General features: G+C 42.0%; 2 protein-coding genes across 4 annotated transcripts; both read right to left on the reverse strand.

Moving 5' to 3' along the window:
- On the reverse strand, positions 1-12,892 carry rsph10b (radial spoke head 10 homolog B). The gene is made up of 18 exons (XM_084135870.1): positions 12,757-12,892; positions 12,592-12,667; positions 7,131-7,199; positions 6,823-6,996; positions 6,649-6,734; positions 6,436-6,556; positions 6,152-6,328; positions 5,959-6,079; positions 2,359-2,483; positions 2,068-2,262; positions 1,878-1,966; positions 1,724-1,803; positions 1,444-1,589; positions 1,254-1,361; positions 1,069-1,179; positions 793-847; positions 240-381; positions 1-159 (listed from the first exon to the last, which is right to left on the reverse strand). The coding sequence occupies exons 2-18, from the start codon at positions 12,640-12,642 to the stop codon at positions 24-26; spliced, it is 1,986 nt and encodes a 661-aa protein (XP_083991996.1). The 5' UTR covers positions 12,643-12,667; positions 12,757-12,892; the 3' UTR covers positions 1-23.
- Positions 12,893-14,006: 1,114 nt separating this feature from the next.
- pms2 (PMS1 homolog 2, mismatch repair system component) lies at positions 14,007-20,509 on the reverse strand. Of its 3 annotated transcripts, none has more exons than XR_014608878.1 (15): positions 20,243-20,387; positions 19,172-19,311; positions 19,003-19,089; positions 18,432-18,534; positions 18,086-18,269; positions 17,846-18,013; positions 17,560-17,657; positions 17,323-17,422; positions 17,151-17,235; positions 16,391-16,543; positions 15,473-16,313; positions 14,879-15,046; positions 14,693-14,793; positions 14,445-14,609; positions 14,007-14,269 (listed from the first exon to the last, which is right to left on the reverse strand). XR_014608878.1 is itself a non-coding variant. In XM_084134294.1 (15 exons), the coding sequence occupies exons 2-15, from the start codon at positions 20,254-20,256 to the stop codon at positions 14,126-14,128; spliced, it is 2,634 nt and encodes an 877-aa protein (XP_083990420.1). In that variant the 5' UTR covers positions 20,257-20,324; positions 20,455-20,509; the 3' UTR covers positions 14,007-14,125. The 3 variants fall into 3 exon arrangements, 2 of the variants coding, with proteins under 2 accessions (XP_083990420.1, XP_083990421.1); XM_084134294.1 differs by adding an exon at positions 20,455-20,509 and having other exon boundaries at positions 14,445-14,793; positions 20,243-20,324; XM_084134295.1 differs by having other exon boundaries at positions 14,445-14,614.
- Positions 20,510-20,780: the final 271 nt, after the last annotated feature.

Here is a 20,780-nt window from a genome sequence, read left to right on the forward strand (position 1 = left end):
TTCTTCCATTCTGTGAATTTACTTTATCTTATTCCCGCTGGTGACTGATTGTTTTGAATGCCAGACGTGGTAGAGGTCACAGGGGTCATGGGAGAATGTTTGGAAACTCTCTTTCCATCTTCGTCTTGTCTCTCCTCAGCCTCCAGCTGTTCTGTATGTCTGAAAAGAATTGTAAATTATAAAAATATGGGCTTCAAAAACCATTTCTTTGAATCTAGGGGATTTTTTTTTTTAAATACCTTGCTTTGTCAGCATCTGCAAGACCACCTCTGTTCTTTTCTCTTAGCTTGAGTCTCTCCTCCTCCAGCTTCACGCTGTGCTCATATGCAGGGAAGAAGGTCTGAGTCAAGAACTGCTGTGTTTTCTGCATCCAGTCCTTCTCTGAGGATATGAAATTAGCCCACTATTAGGGATAAATCAGAGGCAGAACTAAGATTTTATTCATTTACATGAATTTTCCAGGTGACACTTTTAAATTAGGCTACCTCATATGGTTTTCCAAGGATGTGGGAAGCACATTTACATTTATTCATGTAGCATATGCTTTTATCTAAAGTAAAATAAACTACTTCCAAATGAGGAATAAAAGCTAAGGCAATAATGTAAGTGCTAGCAATACAGCGTTTCAAACAACCTCCAGAATAGTACAACCCTTGATCTTTATTTTGTCTTATTTTAAGTCACCTTAAAGCCCCTTTGGAAGTTTGCTGAGACCTCCTAGTTGAGAACCACAGATATAGTAACAAGGACAGGCCACATTTTCCATTATGAATTGCATTTGTGAAGTCAAACCTTTGAAAGCAAGCACAGGACTTTGTCTTTGCTCCATCTCCTCAGATAGGGATAACTGAAACATTTCAAAAGTTAAGAGCACCTTAATAGAGACAGTCTGGTTAGGTTTCACCCCAGCTAAGATAATATCCACCGGATTGTGATACTGAGTGGTATCTACAAATCTCAAGAGACTTTGTACTGCCAACATGAGAGAAAATGGCTGAAATTTAATTCTTAAAAATTGAAAAAACAGGCACTGACTTGAAGTGAACTTGGCTCTGTAATATTCTGCGTGGTGTCGTCCCAATGACTTGTGTCAGTCTGGCTCTCAACATCAGTTTGGATTCTCTGGCCTTTCACCTCAGCACAGCCCAACAATGCCTCAAAGAACTCCAGAAAGCTCATCTACAACCAAAATAATTTTTCATATCAAATCAAAGTAATATCAACCAAAAAAAAACATGAGTTCAGCTACTGACCTCCAGGTCCAGGTTGCTGTAGATTCCATCATGAATTGCAGAACTGTCCACAGAGAGGATCTCTAACACTTTGGACACGGTTAGCTCGCTGTCATATAAAGAGAGGTCCTGTGAACAGGACTATGCATAAGAATTATGTGTGAATAATTCTTAGTAACTTGAGACTAGATGAAAGTAAGAGGCCTGTTACCTTAAGCAACCAGACAAATTGCCTTGCAGTCAAGGTTTGGTCAGGCTGGACAGAATTTGCTTTACACAGGGCCTGGTAAATTTCTAAGCATCTGTCTGAGTAGTGACATGCAACTGAAGCATGGACAGGGTGGCAGAACAGAGAGCCTAAAATAAAGAAATACATTTTTAATAAAATAAAACATTTTTAATAATTAATAAATAATAATAGTTTATGTTTAACAGGGGCATTCAAGAGAATTTGTAATGATACAATCATAATATAATGTGTATCTCTCTACCTTTCACATTCTTTGCATTGGGAATGATGTTCTGCCTCATGAGCTTTGAAAAACATGCTGCGAGTATGTTATTAGAGGACCTGTAACATGACAAATGATCTGTGACTAGATGGAAACTTTCAAGAACATCCTATCATTGTAGGAAAATACTCACTCAATATCTTCGTGGCAAATATGATATGCTACAACGATAATATAGCTGATACACTCTCTCGGTAGAATGGCAGTGAAAGGAGAATAAACCTGATCTGGATTCAGACAGTGACAACAAGCAAAACTTTGATTACAAATAGTTTATTTGATATAAAGAGAAAACATCACAAACCATAATTATGCTTAAAGACATTACCAGTGATGAGATGATCTATTTGCGCTTGCGTGATTCCGTGCTGGTGAACTTTACAGTCCATGAGAAATCGAGAGAACTGCAGGTAGGTCAGGGGGAATATTTTGTCTGGAGATTTCTCATGTCCAAGGCTGCTGTAGAAGCTATATATCTCCCTTAACAAACCAATGTGTCTCAGCACTGCAAACTCCACCTGCATAGATGGAAATAAAATAATACTTACACAGCACACCAACACAAATTTGGCTCTGGATTTACCTTATGATTCATTTCAAATAAGGACAAAAACCTGTTTGAGTTCTTGATCCCTGTGGTCCTCAGGGACTCTGTCTAACAGAGTATTGATGTTCAAAACCATGTCAGATCCGAGTGGTGAGTTTGTGCTTGACTGTGAAGATCTTTTGGATGAATCATCTAAGTAACAGAGATAAACTATTAGAAACACTATAAGTAAAAAATAATAATAAATAAAACCTCTTGACATACTGTAAGGGACATGAAATTAAGTAAACAGTGTTTATAGTACACTGTCAAAAAAAGTTAACTCTCTCTAAAGGTTTTTTTATTTATTATTTTTTAGAATGACTGTTTACGGTACATTGCCATGCTATTTACCAAATAAATGCATAAATGGACATTCATTGTTCATTAGAGTTAACCTTTTTTTATTCAGGGATCAACGAGGATGGCCAATGTGAGAGTGTTTCAGGTCATTTGATGGAACTGTCAAATTAGATATTTATTTAACCAGCACTATAGCTTGTTTGATTAGATGCACTTTTATGCTTTGCTTACTTAAACATATGGTTTTCTGTGACATACTGTTTTCTGTTTCATACCTTCATTTAAGCTTGTTAGTAGGTAAAATTATATAACTGGCTAATAGAGGTTTTATCGAAATTGATTGAATGACTTAGTTTAAGAATTGAATGACAATGACTAATTAGTAATGTTTTGTTATGAATGCAATCATCATTTTTCTTGTATTTATGAATTTAAGCTGTCTTGGGAGTTTTTTGTATAATTATAATTGAATATACAATTGTAATCAAAAATATATAAATATAGCTGCGAGCAGCGATTGCGGGCCCAAGCCGGTGGCACCGCCACCCTGGTGCCTTTAGTTACACTAAAGCCACCGGGGTGGCGGTGTCACCGGCTTGGGCCCTCCATCGCTGCTCGCAGCTATATTTATATATATATATATATATATATATACACATTATATATATGTAACTATATATATATATATATATATATATATATATATACACATTATATATATGTAACTATATATATGGTGTGCGTCCACGGCGAGGAACGGGCAGAGAAGAGCGAACCTTTTTTAGTTCATTCCTACTTCCATAGGAATTCATTGAAAACGCTCTCTCTGCACCATTATCCATGTCAGTGCGGTCAAAAGCATTTTGAAAGTGACACACTTCCTGCTGCCAGTTGGTGGCGCTATAACTTTGACTCACAATAGTTACATCCATCTGATCGGCCTGCTGAAGCATGAACACACTGCTGAAGTTTCATCAAGATCAGTTAACGTATGCAGAAGTTATATTACTTCGTGTTTCTCTTTTTTCGCCATAAATTCGTTTCCTCGCCACGGCCAAACCGTTCGAGATATCAAAAATCCGTCCGCAATTTAGCATCCTCAATGTCTTGACTTCATGCTGACCGAGTTTGGAGGCGATTGGATGAATTCTCTAGGATGAGTACATCAAATTCCACAGCATGCGTTTTTCAAACAACCCATAATAGCCGACTTCCTGTTGGGCGGAGCTAATAACTTAGAGTGCGGAAGTTGTTCGGCCCAATGAAGTGTACTGAGTTTCATATTAATTCATGCAAGCGTGTTTGATATATGGACCAAGTTTTCAGACCGTGTCCGTGCCACGCCCGGGTACCAGCTTCAGCCCGGCTCTGATGACCGTGGGTTCTGACTTCCTGTTGGTCTGAGGTAATGACTGTAAATTAGAAAGTTGTCCGGCTTGATGAGAACAATACACCTACCAAGTTTTGTGATTCTAGGAAAAACTAAGCCCCCATTTTTGACTAAAGGTGGCGCTACTGAGCCATTCCACCACGCCTGTTTCTGAAACTTTGTCTACTGGATAATAAATGTGATGTGTCTGTCGAGTTTCATGCATTTTCAAGCATGTGAAGAGTCTCAAAAGCATCCGAAAAGAAAATTAAAGTTTGATGCGTTGCCACGGCAACAGTATCTAAGATATCAATAATCCTTTCACAGGTCTACATCTGCCGTGTGTCTACATTATACACTTAAAGTTTTAAGCAAATCGGGTAAAAATAAGAGGGTGATTTCAAAGCATTTTGAAAGTGACACACTTCCTGTTGCCAGTTGGTGGCGCTATAACTTTGACTCACAAATGTCACATCCATGTGATCGGCCTCTTACAACGAACACACTGCTGAAGTTTCAGCAAGATCAGATAATGTATGCAGAAGTTATAACACACTTCCTGTGTCCCATTATTCGCCATAAATTCATTTCCTCGCCACGGCCAAACCGTTCGAGATATCAAAAATCTGTTCGCAAGAATTCATCCTCAATGTCTTGACTTCATTCACACCGAGTTTGGTGGCGATCGGATGAATACCCTAGGAGGAGTATTTCACATTCCATTGTATGCGTTTTCCAAACAACGTATAATAACCGACTTCCTGTTGGGCTTTTGTAAAACTTAGAGCACGAAAGTTGTTCGGCCCGATGAGATCTATATGTGTACTGAGTTTCATATTATTACATGCAAGTGTGTTTGATATATGGACCAAGATTTCGGACCCCATTCCAGGGGGCGCTGTCGAGCCCCCCTGCCACGCCCGGGTACCAGCTTAAAAAAAATAATAATAAAAAAATAATAACAATCCTTACGAAAACAATCCTTCGCCCTTTCAGGGCTTGGGCCCTAATTATTCAACCCCCATTGCAAATCAGGTTTATTGGCAAAATTTACAGACTTTCAGCTGTTTGCACTGAACAAATCAAACAAAAGTAATTGAAATAGCTCAACACAACAAATGTTTCAAGTGATTTCCACAAATTCAACTGAAAATGCAACTTTTAATTACTTCTGCAGTCTCACAATTATTCAACCCCTTTATGGTAAGCATCTTTAATACTTAGTAGAACACCCTTTTGCTGTTATGACCTGATGCAAACGAGATGTTTAACCAAACACCATACAGCTTCTGGGAGTTGTAATTTTGATTACAACTGTACACTAACTGGCTACTTTATTAGGTACACCTGTTCAACTGCTTGTTAACGCAAATATATTATCAGCCAATCACATGGCAGCAACTCAATCTCAGAAAAAAGAGAAAATATCTGGTGAGTGGCAGTTCCGTAGACGAAAATGCCTTGTTGGTGCCAGAGGTCGGAGGAGAATGGCCAGACTGGTTTGAGCTGATAGAAAGGCAAGAGCAGGCTAACTCAAATAACCTCTTGTTACAACCGAGGTCTGCAGAAGAGCATCTCTGAATGCACAACACGCCAAACATCGCAGAATGAGCTACAGCAGCAGAAGACCACACTAGGTGCCACTCAGCTAAGAACAGGAAACTGAATAATAATTTAATATATGAAATAATAAATGTATATAGGCAAGAGTATATATATGTACATTTATTATTTTATAATAAATGTAAAAATCATACATTGTAAACTACATTTATATATAAATATTAATTTATACAATTCAATTTAGCTATGTAGGAAATCAGTTGCTAGGGACAATGGTCAACTATATAGTTTAGTAGCCATTAATTGACCAATCAGAATCAAGTATTCCAGAGAGCTAATGATATTTAATTCTAAATATTTAATTCTGGTCATGAATATTACTTAATACTTTACTCTCGTCTGGAAAAGGAGTCGTAATCCCACTCAGGCCAGGAGTGAAGGCAGGAAATTCAGCCATGCAGTCCTTATTAAACTCCCCTTCATATACCCGTCCATTTTCAAAAGTGTATTTCCCCTGCAAAAGACCATCTGTAGTGTTGGAATCACACAACCATATCACATCTCCATAGTTTGAAAGGTGGTTTACCTGTCCATGTTTTTTGTCATGTTTCCACTCTCCACTATACACAGCCCCACTGGCATATAGAAACTGTCCTTGACCATGACGCATGCCTTGAACGAATTCTCCCGTGTACTCGTTCATACGAGGGTACTGAGAACATGGAACTCTTTTACAGAACCATGTGTGCGTTCCTTTTCCATCCTACATTAAGTAAGAAACTTCTGCTAAAATTTTCAGTACAAAATTATACAAAATCATAATGTAGGAAATGACCCTAAAAATAAGGGCAAAGTTAGTAAATGACAGACCTGGATGCCATTTAACCACTGTCCACTGTATTGCTGATCCAACCGAACCCATCTCATTGTTCCTTCTCCATGTCGGACATTGTTCCTCCATTGTCCTTCATACACATTGCCAGATGGGTAACTTAATGGGAAACAAATATATTTATATTTTCTTCAAATATTAATTTATAAAGAATTTTTTTTTTTTATAGAGAAATGATTACTATCACACACCACTGCTTCCCCCAACCCTCTCTGCTGTTGTTCACCCAGTCTCCTTTGTACCATGATGTGGATGTTTGGTTATAGTACATTACACCCTGTCACCATCACAGGACACCAGTCAAGATATTTATTATTAAATGTATGTGAGGAAAGTTGAGACAATAGATGTGTGCATGCACATACCTGCCCTTGTCTTTTGCCCAGATACCACTGACCTCTGTACACAGTAGAGGTTTTGAAACATTTGAACACCCCGACACCATGACGGACACCTTGGTGTAACTCCCCCTCATAAGTGCTGCCATCTAGCCAGGTGTAAGTCCCATGTCCCATGGGAACATTTAATTTAAAATCACCCTGCCACAACAGTTAATTTCGCTATGAATAATTAATGTCTCCAATCAAAACACTGGGGTATTATGTGACTTATCAAATCCTAGCTAATGTAAATCTTCCTGTAAATTTTTGACTTCCATGAACTCTTTACATACCTGATACTTTACACCGTCTGACCAGATATATTCACCAGAGCCATGCATCAACCCATGTGAAAAACAACCCTAATGAATGCAAAATGGTAGAAATAATGAAATAATGTTTGGTAATTTAAGTTCCCTTTCAGTCGCTCACGTTCGATGTAACGTCGACGTGATGACGTAATTGGGATCACTTCAGGGAGCCCTATCACCTTCGAGTGTCTACAGAACGTGCCAATGAATGTTGGCATGCGTGAGTCGCGTCACGCGCCCCCGCCCCGCAGCATGGGTATAAACAGGAAGTGGGCACACGCACACATTGTCTTTCACTTCGGAGCCGAGCTTTTGTTTGACTTCTGAACCTACAGACTGCTTACTGAGAACGAGAAGACTCTCATTCGTGTTGATGTGACGGCGCGATCAGCGGTGGGCGCGAGCATTGCAGCTCACAACTGCTGTTTTCACAGCACTGCTGTTTTGTGTATTGTGTGTGTGTCCGTATCAGTGGGCGTTCCCCCTGTGTGTTTATTCACACCGCGGCTACCCCTGGGTGCCTCAACATTGAGAGAGTGTTTCTATTTTTTTGTTATCACTAAAAGAGCAACACAAGCGTGACCCTGCGTCTTTTTCAAGATGTCATTCTGCTTGTGCGTTTCTGGATGCCGTCGTTCCCTGGCGCCAGCAGATGGCCACAGTAGTTGCCTCTCGTGTTTGGGCATTCAACATGCTGAGGCAGCTTTTGTCGATAGTTCATGTTCCCATTGCGGGAATATGACTATCTCAGCGCTTAGATCGAGACTCGCTTACCTCAAGGGAGGTGCAGTCCCCTCGCCTATGCCCCGATCTAGTGTTATTCTGCCCCGCAGAATAGACCTACTTCGGCGCATAACCAGGGTGATCTGAGGATTACCGTGAGGACTTCCCCGTCGAGACAACCTCCGCGGGCCCCTCACGCCTCACAAGCGCTGTTGCCTTTGGAGTCCCTTAGCGAACGTCTTGGTCCTTCTCCGGAACGACCAACCGTTTCCTTTGGGGCTCCTCCTGACGACCAGATGTCGATAGCAGCATCGGAGGGGGAGCTTCAGTCCTCTGGAGATGACTACTCGTGCTGGTTCTCAGTGCGCCGCCCCGTTACCTTTCTTTCCGGAGGTGCATGAGGAGCTTTCTAGGACGTGGAAAGCACCGTATAGTGCCCGAAGCCGTCCTAGTGGCTCCTCCCCCCTCGCCACCCTCGACGGCGGGGCAGCTAAGGGGTATGTGGATATCCCCCCAGTGGAGCTGGCTGTTGCGATGCAATTGTGTCCGGCGTCCGCCTCCTCTTGGCGGGGTAATCCACGCCTCCCGTCCAAGGCCTGTAAGTTCTCGTTCAGTCTAACGGCGAGGGCTTACAAGGCCTGTGGACAGGCTGCTTCCGCCCTCCATGCCATGGTACTCTTACAGGTCCACCAGGCCCAGGCGCTCATGGACATGAACGAGGGTGGTTCTGACCCAGAGCTCCTTCGGGAGCTCCGTGTGGCAACCGACCTCGCCCTCCGGGTGACAAAGGAAACCGCACGTTCAGTCGGTCAGGTGATGTCCACCTTGGTGGTCCAGGAACGCCACCTTTGGCTCAACCTGGCGGATATGAGGAACACCGATAAATATCGGTTCCTGGATGCCCCTCTTTCCCAGGTTGGGTTGTTCTCGGCCGCACAGAAGCAGACAGAGGCCATCCGGCACATCCTGCCCCGACGGACCGCTGCTGCTCCCACCTGTCCGCCGGCCACAGACCCTCCGTCTACTCGTGGTACCCACCTTTTCAAAAAAAGAGCAATTTCTGAAACCTCTGGGCCCCAAGAGGGCGTGCTTGGCGGTCGACGATGCTATGCCTTGTCACCCCCGAGCCCCTCTTTCATCACCAGCGGGCAGCAGTGGCTGTGTCCTGGATGCGCTGACGCCTCCGCACATTCACTCTGGCCTTCGACAGAAGCAGGTATGTGCTGCACCACACACTCAGAGCCCACTTCGGGCTGCTGTGCCGTCCGAGTCGGGTCCCTGCATTCCGCCGCGCTGCCCCACCCCGGGTACGTCTGTTGGTCCCGCTTGCTCGGTCTCTGGGAGCCTGGTTAACGCTTCCCAGCCCGTCTCGCTGGCTCATCCGTACCATCAGACTCGGCTATGCGATTCAGTTCGCCCGGCGCCCCCCTGCTTTCAAGGGCATTCTGTTCACCCGTGTTCTGGCGGACAATGCCCCTGTGCTCAGGGCAGAGATCGCAGTCCTACTGGCGAAGGACGCGATCGAGCCGGTCCCTCCAGCCGATATGAAGACCGGCTTCTACAGCCCGTACTTCATTGTACCCAAGAAAGGTGGTGGGTTACGACCAATCTTGGACCTGCACATCCTGAACCGGTCCCTTCACAGGCTACTGTTCAAGATGCTTACGCAGAAACGCATTTTCAAATGCATCCGTCCCCAAGATTGGTTTGCAGCGATCGACCTGAAGGACGCGTACTTTCATGTCTCGATCCTCCCTCGACACAGACCGTTTCTTCGCTTTGCGTTCGAGGGACGGGCATATCAGTACAAGGTCTTACCCTTCGTGCTGGCCATGTCGCCCTGCGTCTTCACGAAAGTCGCGGAGGCGGCCATTGCTCCCATGTGCGAGCGTGGTGTTCGCATCCTCAACTACCTCGACGACTGGCTTATTCTGGCCCAGTCGAGAGAGCAGTTGTGTGAACACAGGGACATGGTGCTCAGTCACCTCAGCCACCTAGGGCTTCGGGTCAACTGGGAAAAGAGCAAACTCACTCCCGGGCAGAGGATCTCTTTTCTCGGTATGGAGTTGGACTTGATCAACATGACAGCGCGCCTCACCGAGGCCCGTGTCCAGTCAGTGTTGAACTGCGTGAGCACGCTCAGACACAGAACAGCGGCACCACTGAAACTTTTTCAGAGGCTCCTGGGGCATATGGCATCTGCAGCCGCGGTTACGTCGCTCAGATTGCTTCATATGAGGCCGCTCCAACACTGGCTCCACGATCGAGTCCCGAGATGGGCGTGGCAGAGCGGCTCGTGCCGGGTCCAAGTGACTCCGCACTGTCGCCAAACTCTCAGCTTGTGGTCAGACCTTTCGTTCCTGCGGGCAGGTGTTCCCCTAGAACAAGTGTCCAGGCATTCTGTGGTCTCCACGGATGCCTCTGCCACCGGCTGGGGGGCCACGTACAACGGGCATGCAGCTTCAGGTCTCTGGATGGGGCCTTAACTGCATTGACACATCAACTGCCTCGAGTTGTTAGCAGTACGTCTTGCGCTGAGCTGCTTCAAAACGCTGTTACTTAATGTACCGTACCGTATGGACAGCACGGCGACCGTTGCGTACATCAACCGCCAAGGTGGTCTACGCTCCCGCCGCATGTCACAACTCGCCCGCCATCTCCTCCTCGTGCCCCCTCTACGAGGCGCCTCTATGCGTTGAAGTGGAACCTGTTCGTTGACTGGTGCTCCTCTCACGAGGAGAACCCCCGATCTTGCTCGATCAGAGCCGTGCTTTCCTTCCTGCAAGAAGGGCTGGAGCAAAGGCTGTCTCCCTCCACCCTTAAAGTGTATGTTGCCGCTATGGCCGCACATCATGATGCTGTTGATGGTAAGTCTTTGGGGAAGCATGACCTGATCGTCAGGTTTCTGAGGGGAGCGAAGAGACTGAATCCTCCTCGCCCACTCTCTATACCCTCTTGGGATTTGTCTCTGGTCCTTTCGGCACTTCAGAGACCACCCTTTGAGCCTCTGCAATCAGCTGAGTTAAAAATCCTGTCCTGTAAGACAGTACTCCTGGTTGCGTTGGCCTCTATCAAGATGGTAGGGGACCTGCATGCATTTTTGGTCGACAAATCGTGCCTAGAATTCGGCCCGGATAACTCTCAAGTGATCCTGAGACCCCGGCCCGGATACGTGCCCAAGGTTCCTTCCACTCCCTTCCGGGACCAGGTAGTGAACCTGCAAGCGCTGTCTTCGGAGGAGGCAGACCCAGCCCTGGCTTTTCTCTGTCCCGTTCGAGCTCTGCGTCTGTACGTGGACAGAACGCAAAGCCTCAGGACCTCAGATCAGCTCTTCGTCTGTTATGGAGGCCAGCAGAAAGGAAAGGCTGTCTCCAAGCAGAGGATGGCCCACTGGATAGTGGATGTCATCGCCTTGGCTTACGAAGCCCAAGGCGTGCCCTGCCCGCCCGGGTTGAAAGCCCACTCCACTAGGGGTGTCGCTTCTTCCTGGGCGCTGGCACACGGCGCCTCGCTGACAGACATCTGTAGAGCTGTGGGCTGGGCGACACCTAACACGTTCGCTAGGTTTTTTAGCTTACACGTTGAGCCAGTTTCTTCCTGTGTGCTCGCTTCAACCAGCCGGTAACACCGAAGTTCCCGCTCTAGTGTTGGCTTGCTGCGCCACTCCCTTCCTCAGAACGGATACATGCGCTTTTTGCTCCAGTCGAGTTCCCCACTTGGCGAACCCTGTGAGCTCCTCCACACCCCTTCGGCAGTCGGACTTTGCGGAGCGTCCGGCGCCAGGCCTAGTGCTTGTATGCTTGTGTAACTTGTGCTAGGCTGGGTTCCATATGTGTGATCCCTGCGGCGATCCCATATGTGTATTCTTCCACGACCAGCTCCCTGCGGTAAGCCTGTGTCTTTCCCTTGGCAGAGTCTGCTCTGCCGTCACTGTCAGGTGTAGCCTCCCCCTTCGGGCTGGAGCCACCCCAGTGACATTCCATATGTTGCACTGCCCCTTCGGCCAGTCCATATGTGTATTCTCCACATGTTACCTCCCTTCGGGCTGGATGTGGCTCCGCAGCGTCCTTTCCCCGGAAAGGCACGCTTTCCCAGTGTTATCCAAAGAGTTCCTCTGTGAGGGGTATAATGGAACAGCAGTTGAACTCCCTCTACGCAGATCTTCCGCCCCAGCCAATTGGGGGTCTGAGTCTTGCGTAGGGTGCTGGATGTGGCTGCAACCGTGGCGTTTTCCAAGGGATCCCAATTACGTTGTTACGTCGAACGTGAGCGACTGAAAGGGAACGTCTCGGTTACTAATGTAACCCTCGTTCCCTGAAGGAGGGAACGGGAAACGTAACGTCCTGTCGCCACCGTTGCTGACCATCGCTGCATGGCCGTCACAATCTCGGCTCCTCAGCGAAAAACAATGTGTGCGTGCGTCCGCTTCCTGTTTATACCCGCGCTGTGGGGCGGGGGCGCGTGACGCGATTCACGCACACCAACGTTCATTGGCTTGTTCTGTAGACACTCGAAGTTGATAGGGCTCCCTGAAGTGATCCCAATTATATATATATATATATCTTTTTTTTAAATATAACAAAAGATCTGTTAAGTAATATATAATGTAGTAGTAATGTTAGCAATGTTCTTAATAAAAGTTTAGTGCATTTAAATTAGATTTACATTTTTATACAGGATCTAAAGGTTGAAAACCCCTAAGTTATCGTTCATCACTCACCTTGTAAATGTGGCCACCTTGAAAGTAAGCGACACCTTCTCCATGAAACATTTCTCCACACTTTTCACCCTCATATCTGAGGAAAAAAAAAGATCCCAAACACTACAAACCCCTATTTTCTCTGTCAACCAATCTGAGTGTTATCATTTCGCAAGAATGTCTAACCTTTCCACGATTATATGGTGAAGAATGGGAACTTTACGGCACTGATCATGTTCATTGTTTGGTCGATGCTCGTTCGTGTGCCGAGACACTGCAGAGGAGGAACACACAGCAGAGCTCGAGGAGTCTTGTCCATCGTCAGGCTCTGTGACGGACTCCGACACTAAACTGGACGTGGAGGACTGTCCTAACACTTTACTTAACGTTGGTTCTGGCGTAGATCTGTTAGAACTTATTTTTTGTCCTTCAGCCATCGCCGGTAGAGAGAGTCAGAATTATTCGCTAGTTCACCAACTAGTTAACGTCTATGTGGGGTGTACACACTACCGGTTGCTAAGCAATGTACGGCAAGTTAGAAGGGTCTAAAAAAATAAAAAAAATAGTCTTGTTTAATGTAAAATATGATTAGGGACCGAGGCTAATCGTAGTTTTACTTTTGAAAGTCAGCTTATGTACATGCACAGATTAAAAGGACAGTTCACCAAAAAATTACAGTAAGTTAACATTTTACAAGAATGAACAATACTTCTAAAACATTTATTAATCTTAACGTTAATTGCAACATTTACTAATACATTATTAAAATCAAGTGTTGAATTTGTTATCATTAGTTAATGCACTGTGAACTGACATGAACAAACAATGAACTGTATTTTTTAAACTAAAATGAATAAATACTGTAACAAATGTATTGCTCATTGTTAGTTCATACATTAGCCAATATTAACAAATGAGACCATATTGTAAAGTGTTACAAAATAACTTTTTTTTTTCCTGAGAAAAACTGGTAACCAAATAGTTTTTGGAGACCACTGACTTCCATGCTCGATGGTGTTTTAAGCCCCCAATGGCTCCTTAGAGGCAGCTAACCCTACCCTCAACCTTAAACCTACCCATCCCCTCGCTGCCTGGAAGGCGCCGTTGGGGGCTTAAAACACCAAACACCGACTTCCACTGTACGGATAAACAAAACAATAATTTATTTCTCAAAGTACCTTATGTTCCACATAAAAAAAAAAAGTCTTGCAGGTTTGGAATGACATTAGAGTGGGTAAACCATGACAATTTTCATTTTTTTGTATGTGTGAACTATCCCTTTAAATTAATTACTCCTATTCTATACAAGCACTAGGAGGGGTTATATATTTGCACCTTTAAAATGTTTACTAATTTTTAAGAAATAAAAAATACAAAGCCTCCAAAAAAGTGACATTACAGTTAGATAAAGAATTAGGAGCTCAAACACATTAAAAAACATGAGAAAGATACTTTATTATAAAAAATACAAATAATAATAAAATCCTTAATTAAAACAATAGTGTTTAACAGTCAATATAAAATTCACAGGCAAACTCAGCAAAAATAAAGTGTTTCAGTCAGGAGAAACCATATCCAGATTAGCAAGATGTCTCATGGTGGGTCTACCATGTGGACAATTCCAGGGCTGTTCAATTTCACCCATGTGAAGCACAAGTTTCTTCATTTCAGTGATGTTGAGGGCAGTGCCAACCATCACCTGTGTAAACAGAAAAACAGAACAAACTGTTTATATAAAAACTTAACAAAAAGAACACAAATATGCAACCACAGACTCTGATCTTCCTTTACAGGTTTTTATGTGGGTTCATACAGGTGGATTAGAACAGGGTTGCAAAATATTCCTGACGGGAAGAAAAGTTAGCTGCCCTCACCGATTTGCGACAAGCCCTGGATGCAAACATTTGCCTAACTCGAGAAGGTCGACACATGATTCCTGGACTGTCGCTAAGCATGAAGATGAGTTCTTCAATGTCACTTGGGCCAAAGGTCCAATTCTTACTTGTAGGTAAAGACACCAGCTTCACCCTCTCCATAACCTGAGCTGATAAACACACCACATCAATTTGAAGGAATATGTACCAGATACGATCCTGAAAATCTACTACAGTAGATAACCCACCATCCTCATCAATGAGGAAGTCAAAACCATTCTTTCTGAAGATTTCAAGGTTTTCCATGAGCACTGTTTCACTGATAGCCGGGAGGTGGAGATTTTGTGGACTGCATATGGAGAAAGAAAATATAAGTTAGCTTTAAAATAAATACCAGCTCCCAGTTCCACATATCTGTGCGGATTGTGACTTACACTATGAGCCTCTGTCCCTTTAAAACCGTATTCTGTTGGAGCATCTCAAAATTGTACTTTTCATCTGTGGCATGCTGGTCGATTATGAAAAGGTCAGATTTCAGCTTGGTGATAATAAAACCCAGGTTGAACTGACCAATGATTTCCATATCCTTGAACATATCTTTGCTGTAAAGAAAAGTTGAAACCTTTTAAATGGCATATAAACTCATAAACATGATGATTGCAGTATTTCAAAGGGATAGTCAACCCAAAAATAAAAATTATATCATAATTTACTCATCCTCAGGTTGTTACAATCCAGTATGCATTTCTTTCTTCTGCAGAACATATTTTGAAAAATGATGGTAAACAAACAGTTTCGGTTCCAATTAACTTCCATTGTAGGGGGAAAAACAAAAACAATGCAAGTCAATGGACACCAAAAGGGTTTGGTTACCAACATTCTTTAAATTTTTTTATTTTTTCATGTTCAACAGAAGAAAGTGAGTCATACAGGTTTGGAACAACATGAGGGAAAGAAAATGATGATAGAAGTTTAATTTTTAGGTGAACTATCTCTTTAAGAGCTCAAACCAAAAAGATCAGTCTAACCTTATTTCTTTCTTAAGCTCGTCCTCAGCACTATGGTTTTCTCCAGGGTTAATCTTCGCCCTGAACCGTCTATATTTTAGCTCTTGGTCATTGTTCTCTGTCTTCTGAGCCTGCAGCCTCTGTATCCTTTTAGAAAGTTCCTGCAGAGAAAACTGCAAAAGCACAGTTTTCTTCTGTATGCTGACAGGTGAATCCAATTCCTGGGAGGAATTCTTGTTTTTGGAGTCCACCAAACATGCTGGAGGTTCATCTTCACGTCTAGCTCTTTTAGCTTCAGGACTTAAGATTCTTTCCTGGTGTTGTTCTGACTTTGTTTCTGGCATCAAAGGTTCATGACTCCAGAACTTATCATTTACAGGTTCATCAATAGTCTCAGCTTTAACATCAGTTTCATATATAATAGGGTGTAAAACTGACTTGTTTTCTGAATTGGTTTCAAGTAGAATCTCTGGATCATCTTTTGCAGAACTTTGGTTTGCAGCCCAAGAATCATCAGCATCACTATCAAAGGTGCTTTTATATTTATCTAAACTAACAGTCGATTTAATGGAAGTAAGAGCCACAAAACTTGGAGAGGATTTTAAAGGCGGCCTCATGTCAGTAACTTTTTTAGAGCAGCTCACAAAGGAAAACATATTCTTCTGAGAAGGACCAGCACAAACAGCTTTATGACTAGACTGCTTTGACCCAATTCCTGTAGCCTGATGGTTTGAAAATGCTTGTTTAAGTCCTGCTAGATTGATGGAAGTCTTTGGGGGCCCTTCATCTGGAAGAGCTCCGGAGGCTGGAACGGTTTCACAATCTTCTGTACCAGTGCTTGTCTTAGTTGGTCTACCTAGGCCTTCAAGAGCAACATCAACATATAATGACATTTCAAGACAACACATGAGCTGTCCTAAAAGGTCTGAAGTACTTTACCTGTAATTGCTGGAGAAATGTGATTGAGACTTATTTTATTGACACCAATCTCAAACATAGCAATGAGTGAGCTTTTTAGAATGGCCAGCAAGAGTTTTTCCTCTTGTAGAAGGATTTGACGTTTGTCTGGAGTGACATTCACGTCGACACAGTCTAAAGTGAAACAAAGAATCAAAACACAGGATTAAATATGTTTAAAAATACTTCATTAAGCATTTCTATTCTACATACTTTGTATTATATAAACTACCATTTAAAGGTTTCTGAATGACTATTTAAATATTTTCGAAAGTACAGAAATACAGTAAATTGTTAAATATATATATATTTTATATATTCTATTTTAATCTATTTTAAAGTGTAATTTATTTCTGTGATCGCAAGGCTGAATTTTACTCCAGTCTTCGGTGTCACATGATCCAGAAATCATTCTTATATGCTGATTTGGTGCTCAAGAAACATTTCTTTTTAGTATTAATGTGATTCTTTGATGGAGAGAAAGTTTAGAACAACGAGTTTATTTAAAATATAATTTTTTGCAACACCTGTCAAAAGTGACAGTAAAGACATTTAAAATGTAATTCCTCATGCTGAATAAAAGTATTTATTTCTTTAAATACCTAATACTTTTAATACCTAATAACCCAAACTTTTGAACAGTAGAGTATCCACTTATTTACAATCATATACGATATATTATATTATATACAGTACACTATATACAGTACACTAATTTCATTTCTTAATTTTTATGTCTTACCTGAAGCGACAGTGATGTTTAGAGCGACAAATGGGTATTGATGCCGATTGTACATGTGATAAACCTCATTCACAAGTTTGGAGACCTGCAAATATTACAAAAAAATATGAACACATCATACTTATTACATATATTATAAACGCAATAATACTTATATAAAAAGAACACACACCTTTACTGGATCACAGGGTCTTTTATTGATAAAGAAGAACTGTCTGTCAGTAGCACTTCGACCAACACCATGATCCCCTTGTGACACAAACCCTTCGATGCTAGAATGCAATAGTACCAATAAACATCACTTTACACAGGAATATCCAAGTTATAATATGGTTTTCATTACCCGAACTGATAATAAGTCAATCGTAGATAGACCCACAATTGAATATGTTTACACAGAGTAACTTACATGAAAAGGTCTTTTGGAACATCTACCCCACAGAGACCGTAGTCTTCCTTAATGGATTCATTGGGAGATATTTGTTGGAAGGGAATCAAACTTTGTAGCTGAGGACAAATAAAAATGTGACATAGTATGTTACTCTCAAAAAACAGGGACAAACAATAATGCAGGTACTTTGTTAGAATAATATGATAGTGTGTTATGTTGGTCAATATTGGTTTAGAGAAGAAAAAGAAGAATAAATAATACGAATTTATCTTAAAATATCCACTAGAAAATAGGTTATTCTCACCTGTTTAGGTCCAAACACAGCTCCAATGTTGTCTCTCATGCTGTTACTGCCGCTGGTGCACAGTACTGTGGTGCGCTTGCCTTGTCCCATCTGGTTAGTGCATGTAATACGCACACCAGTGGAGATGATGCAGTAGGATTGCAAGACGAAAATCATCTTGGAATAATCCTGTGAAGAAACTATTTAATTCCTTCCTAAACATGGAGACAAACCCATGTACCCATATATATCCCAGCAGACCTTTTTGATGTTGCGCTGGAACTCCTTGTGTCGAACAGGTAACGTGGAGAAGAGCTTCTGAAGAGTGACGGTAGTGCCATGCTGACGGGGATGCGGCACACGCTCAGTGAGACGACCATTGTGGTCATACACCAGCCGAGCTCCGATCTGAGCGCTCTCATGACAGGTCACGACACTAAGATCACTGCGGATATTGAACAGTGTATATTAAGGAAGCACTAGAGAGTTTAATCAAACATATCAGTACATGATCAATTGTGAGATCATCATTGTGCTATAATCATCACGTATTATGTAATGCTCATACTGTAAGAATTAAGAAGACGCGTACAAAGTAAAGTGTTACCTAAGAGCACAAAGTGAGCTGAGAGCTTCACCGCGGAACCCAAACGTCTCCACGTGTATCAGGTCGGAAAAATCTCTTAATTTAGAGGTGTGATGTTTTAAAGCTGCAGATGTGGAGAAGACACAGATAGGTACACTACCCGTCAAAGGTCTGGAATCATTAAGACTTTAAAATGTTTTTAAAAGAAGTCAAATATTATTACTATTAAAAATGTGACATTTTAAAATGTAATTTATTCCTGTGATGGAAAACTTTCAGCAGCCATTACTCCAGTCTTCGGTGTCACATGATCCTTCAGAAATCCTTCTAATATGCTGATTTAGTGCTCAAGAAACATTTCTTATTATCAATGTTCGAAACCGTTTTGCTGCTTAAATATTTTAAGCTTAGCATTTATTTAAAAATATTCATATCTAACACTATAAATTTCTTTACGGTCACCTTTATTATATATATAATTGTGTTATATATTATCTATATAAAAAAAAATCGTAATTTTAATAAACTTTTGACCGGTAGTGTAAGCATGCCAGACTCTGTTATGTCAAATGTTCAGAAAAAGGCAACTTACTTAGTCCCTCAAAGTTTTGCTCCTCAACACCTTTTCCATTGTCTGACACTTCCACCAACTCTGTTCCACTGTCTTTTAGCTTGACATCTGTATGAAAACAAAACAATTAACCAAATGTAGCATTATCTCAAGCGCAACATTTCCTCATGCTGTCATCCCTTGAGCTCACCAACATTAGTGGCACCAGCATCAATGCTGTTCTCCACCAGCTCCTTCACAGCTGTGGCCAGACTCAGCACGACCTGTCCAGAGCAGATCTGATGCACAGACTGTTTGTCTATTGCCTTTATGGCTCCAGCAGAATCCGTGCTAGGATTTTAAAATACAGACTATGAGAGCAAACAGCATGAAACATTAGTAAACAATACTGTACAATACTGTAGTAAACAGTGTTTCCAGTATAGCAGACAGGGATGAGCAGTATTTATGATACATGTATTTCAAATATAAAATAGGATTTTGTAATTTGTATTTGATAGGGTTGATGAAAATGGCTTCATATGTTGTATCAAAATACTTTAGTGTTCTGTATTTTGTAGTTTTAAAATACTGTAAAATACTTTGTAAGAAGTCTACATGATGACATCATAAAAATGTGGCCTCTGATTGGTGCCTAATCAGTAGTTTGCCCTGACATGTTGAGATCAGAACAGAAAATGTATCCATAATTCCATGATGGAAGAGGGTGGTCAAGGTAAGAAACGTGCAGGCTTGCCAGTTTTAAATAAGGATACAACTATGTCATTCGCAAATTGTTAAACTGTTGATTACTTTCAAACTAACCTTCATCTGGGAGATCACAGGGATATGTGAATATTTGATCTGTTAACTGGTTGCTAATGTCAGATTTATTGCATGACTAGGCAGAGAAAAGCTGTTGCTATCAAACATTGTTTACTTAATCAACTGAGTCAGTGTAATGGTGAAGGGATAGGTTAAATAGGCCAATTGGTGGAAGGTTTGCGAAGAAATTGCATGCTCCCTTGTAAAAGTACTAAATAGTAATTTTAAAATACAAAAATACAGTAGTTTATTTTGATACATTTTGTGGCTGCTGTATTTTGTAGTTTATTTTGATACAATTAAAATTAAGGTATTTGTTTTATTTTAAAATACATTTTGATGTATCTTGCCCAACCCTGATAGCGGATCATCTCACTTGTCTAGTCTAGTGTTATTTCTCGTTGTTATAGTGTAGCAACCTATTGGAAACAGAACATGCAAAGCTATAAAAACTTACCACGAATCTGACATCCTTTCTGTAACAGTATGGTTACAGACGCTTAACTTTGCATTGTGGCTATTTTGATAGCTTTTGCTCCCTGCGGTATTCAGAAGAAACAAGGAGCAGGAATTGAATGTGTTTTCATTGCTCAGTGTGAAAACCCAATTATTCGTCAAGAAAAAAAGCTATGATAAACTACAAACTATATCATATAACAATAAACGCACGCGCATAAGTGCGTCGCTCTATGCTGCTCAGTCTGAACCATAGGTCTGAACACGTTCCCGCCCGCGGAGTGACGCAAAACATCGGGTTTAGCACGTTTTGCGTCCGTGCCATGTGATCAACTGTTGCCTACTGTCAATGCTACTGTACAAATTTGTACCGTCGGCTGTTATATGAACATCTTTCTTTTTTTATTACTTTGTTATGCCAAGTTAAAATTTAACCTAATGCGTCTTTCCCCTGTGAAGTCTATGTGGAAACAAATTTTCCAAAAAACGGCTATATATATATATTCTCCATTTCTCCTATTTTATTAATCAGTTAATTT

Source organism: Abramis brama (assembly GCF_963993115.1).
Source record: "Abramis brama genome assembly, chromosome: 14".
Taxonomy (NCBI): Eukaryota; Metazoa; Chordata; class Actinopteri; order Cypriniformes; family Leuciscidae; genus Abramis; species Abramis brama.

Excerpts from the sequence above, each read along its gene's own strand:
- rsph10b (XM_084135870.1), bottom strand. The coding sequence starts at position 12,642 with ATGTTTCATGGAGAAGGTGTCGCTTACTTTCAAGGTGGCCACATTTAC. Across the intron at positions 1,967-2,067 it reads ATCATCTCATCACTGGTAAT|GTTTATTCTCCTTTCACTGC; the intron begins GTCTTTAAGCAT and ends AATCCAGATCAG. Across the intron at positions 1,362-1,443 it reads AATTTGTCTGGTTGCTTAAG|GACCTCTCTTTATATGACAG; the intron begins GTAACAGGCCTC and ends TCCTGTTCACAG.
- pms2 (XM_084134294.1), bottom strand. Across the intron at positions 18,535-19,002 it reads GCAAAACTTTGAGGGACTAA|CTTTAAAACATCACACCTCT; the intron begins GTAAGTTGCCTT and ends CCACATCTGCAG. Across the intron at positions 15,047-15,472 it reads GAGCTTAAGAAAGAAATAAG|CAAAGATATGTTCAAGGATA; the intron begins GTTAGACTGATC and ends TTTTCTTTACAG.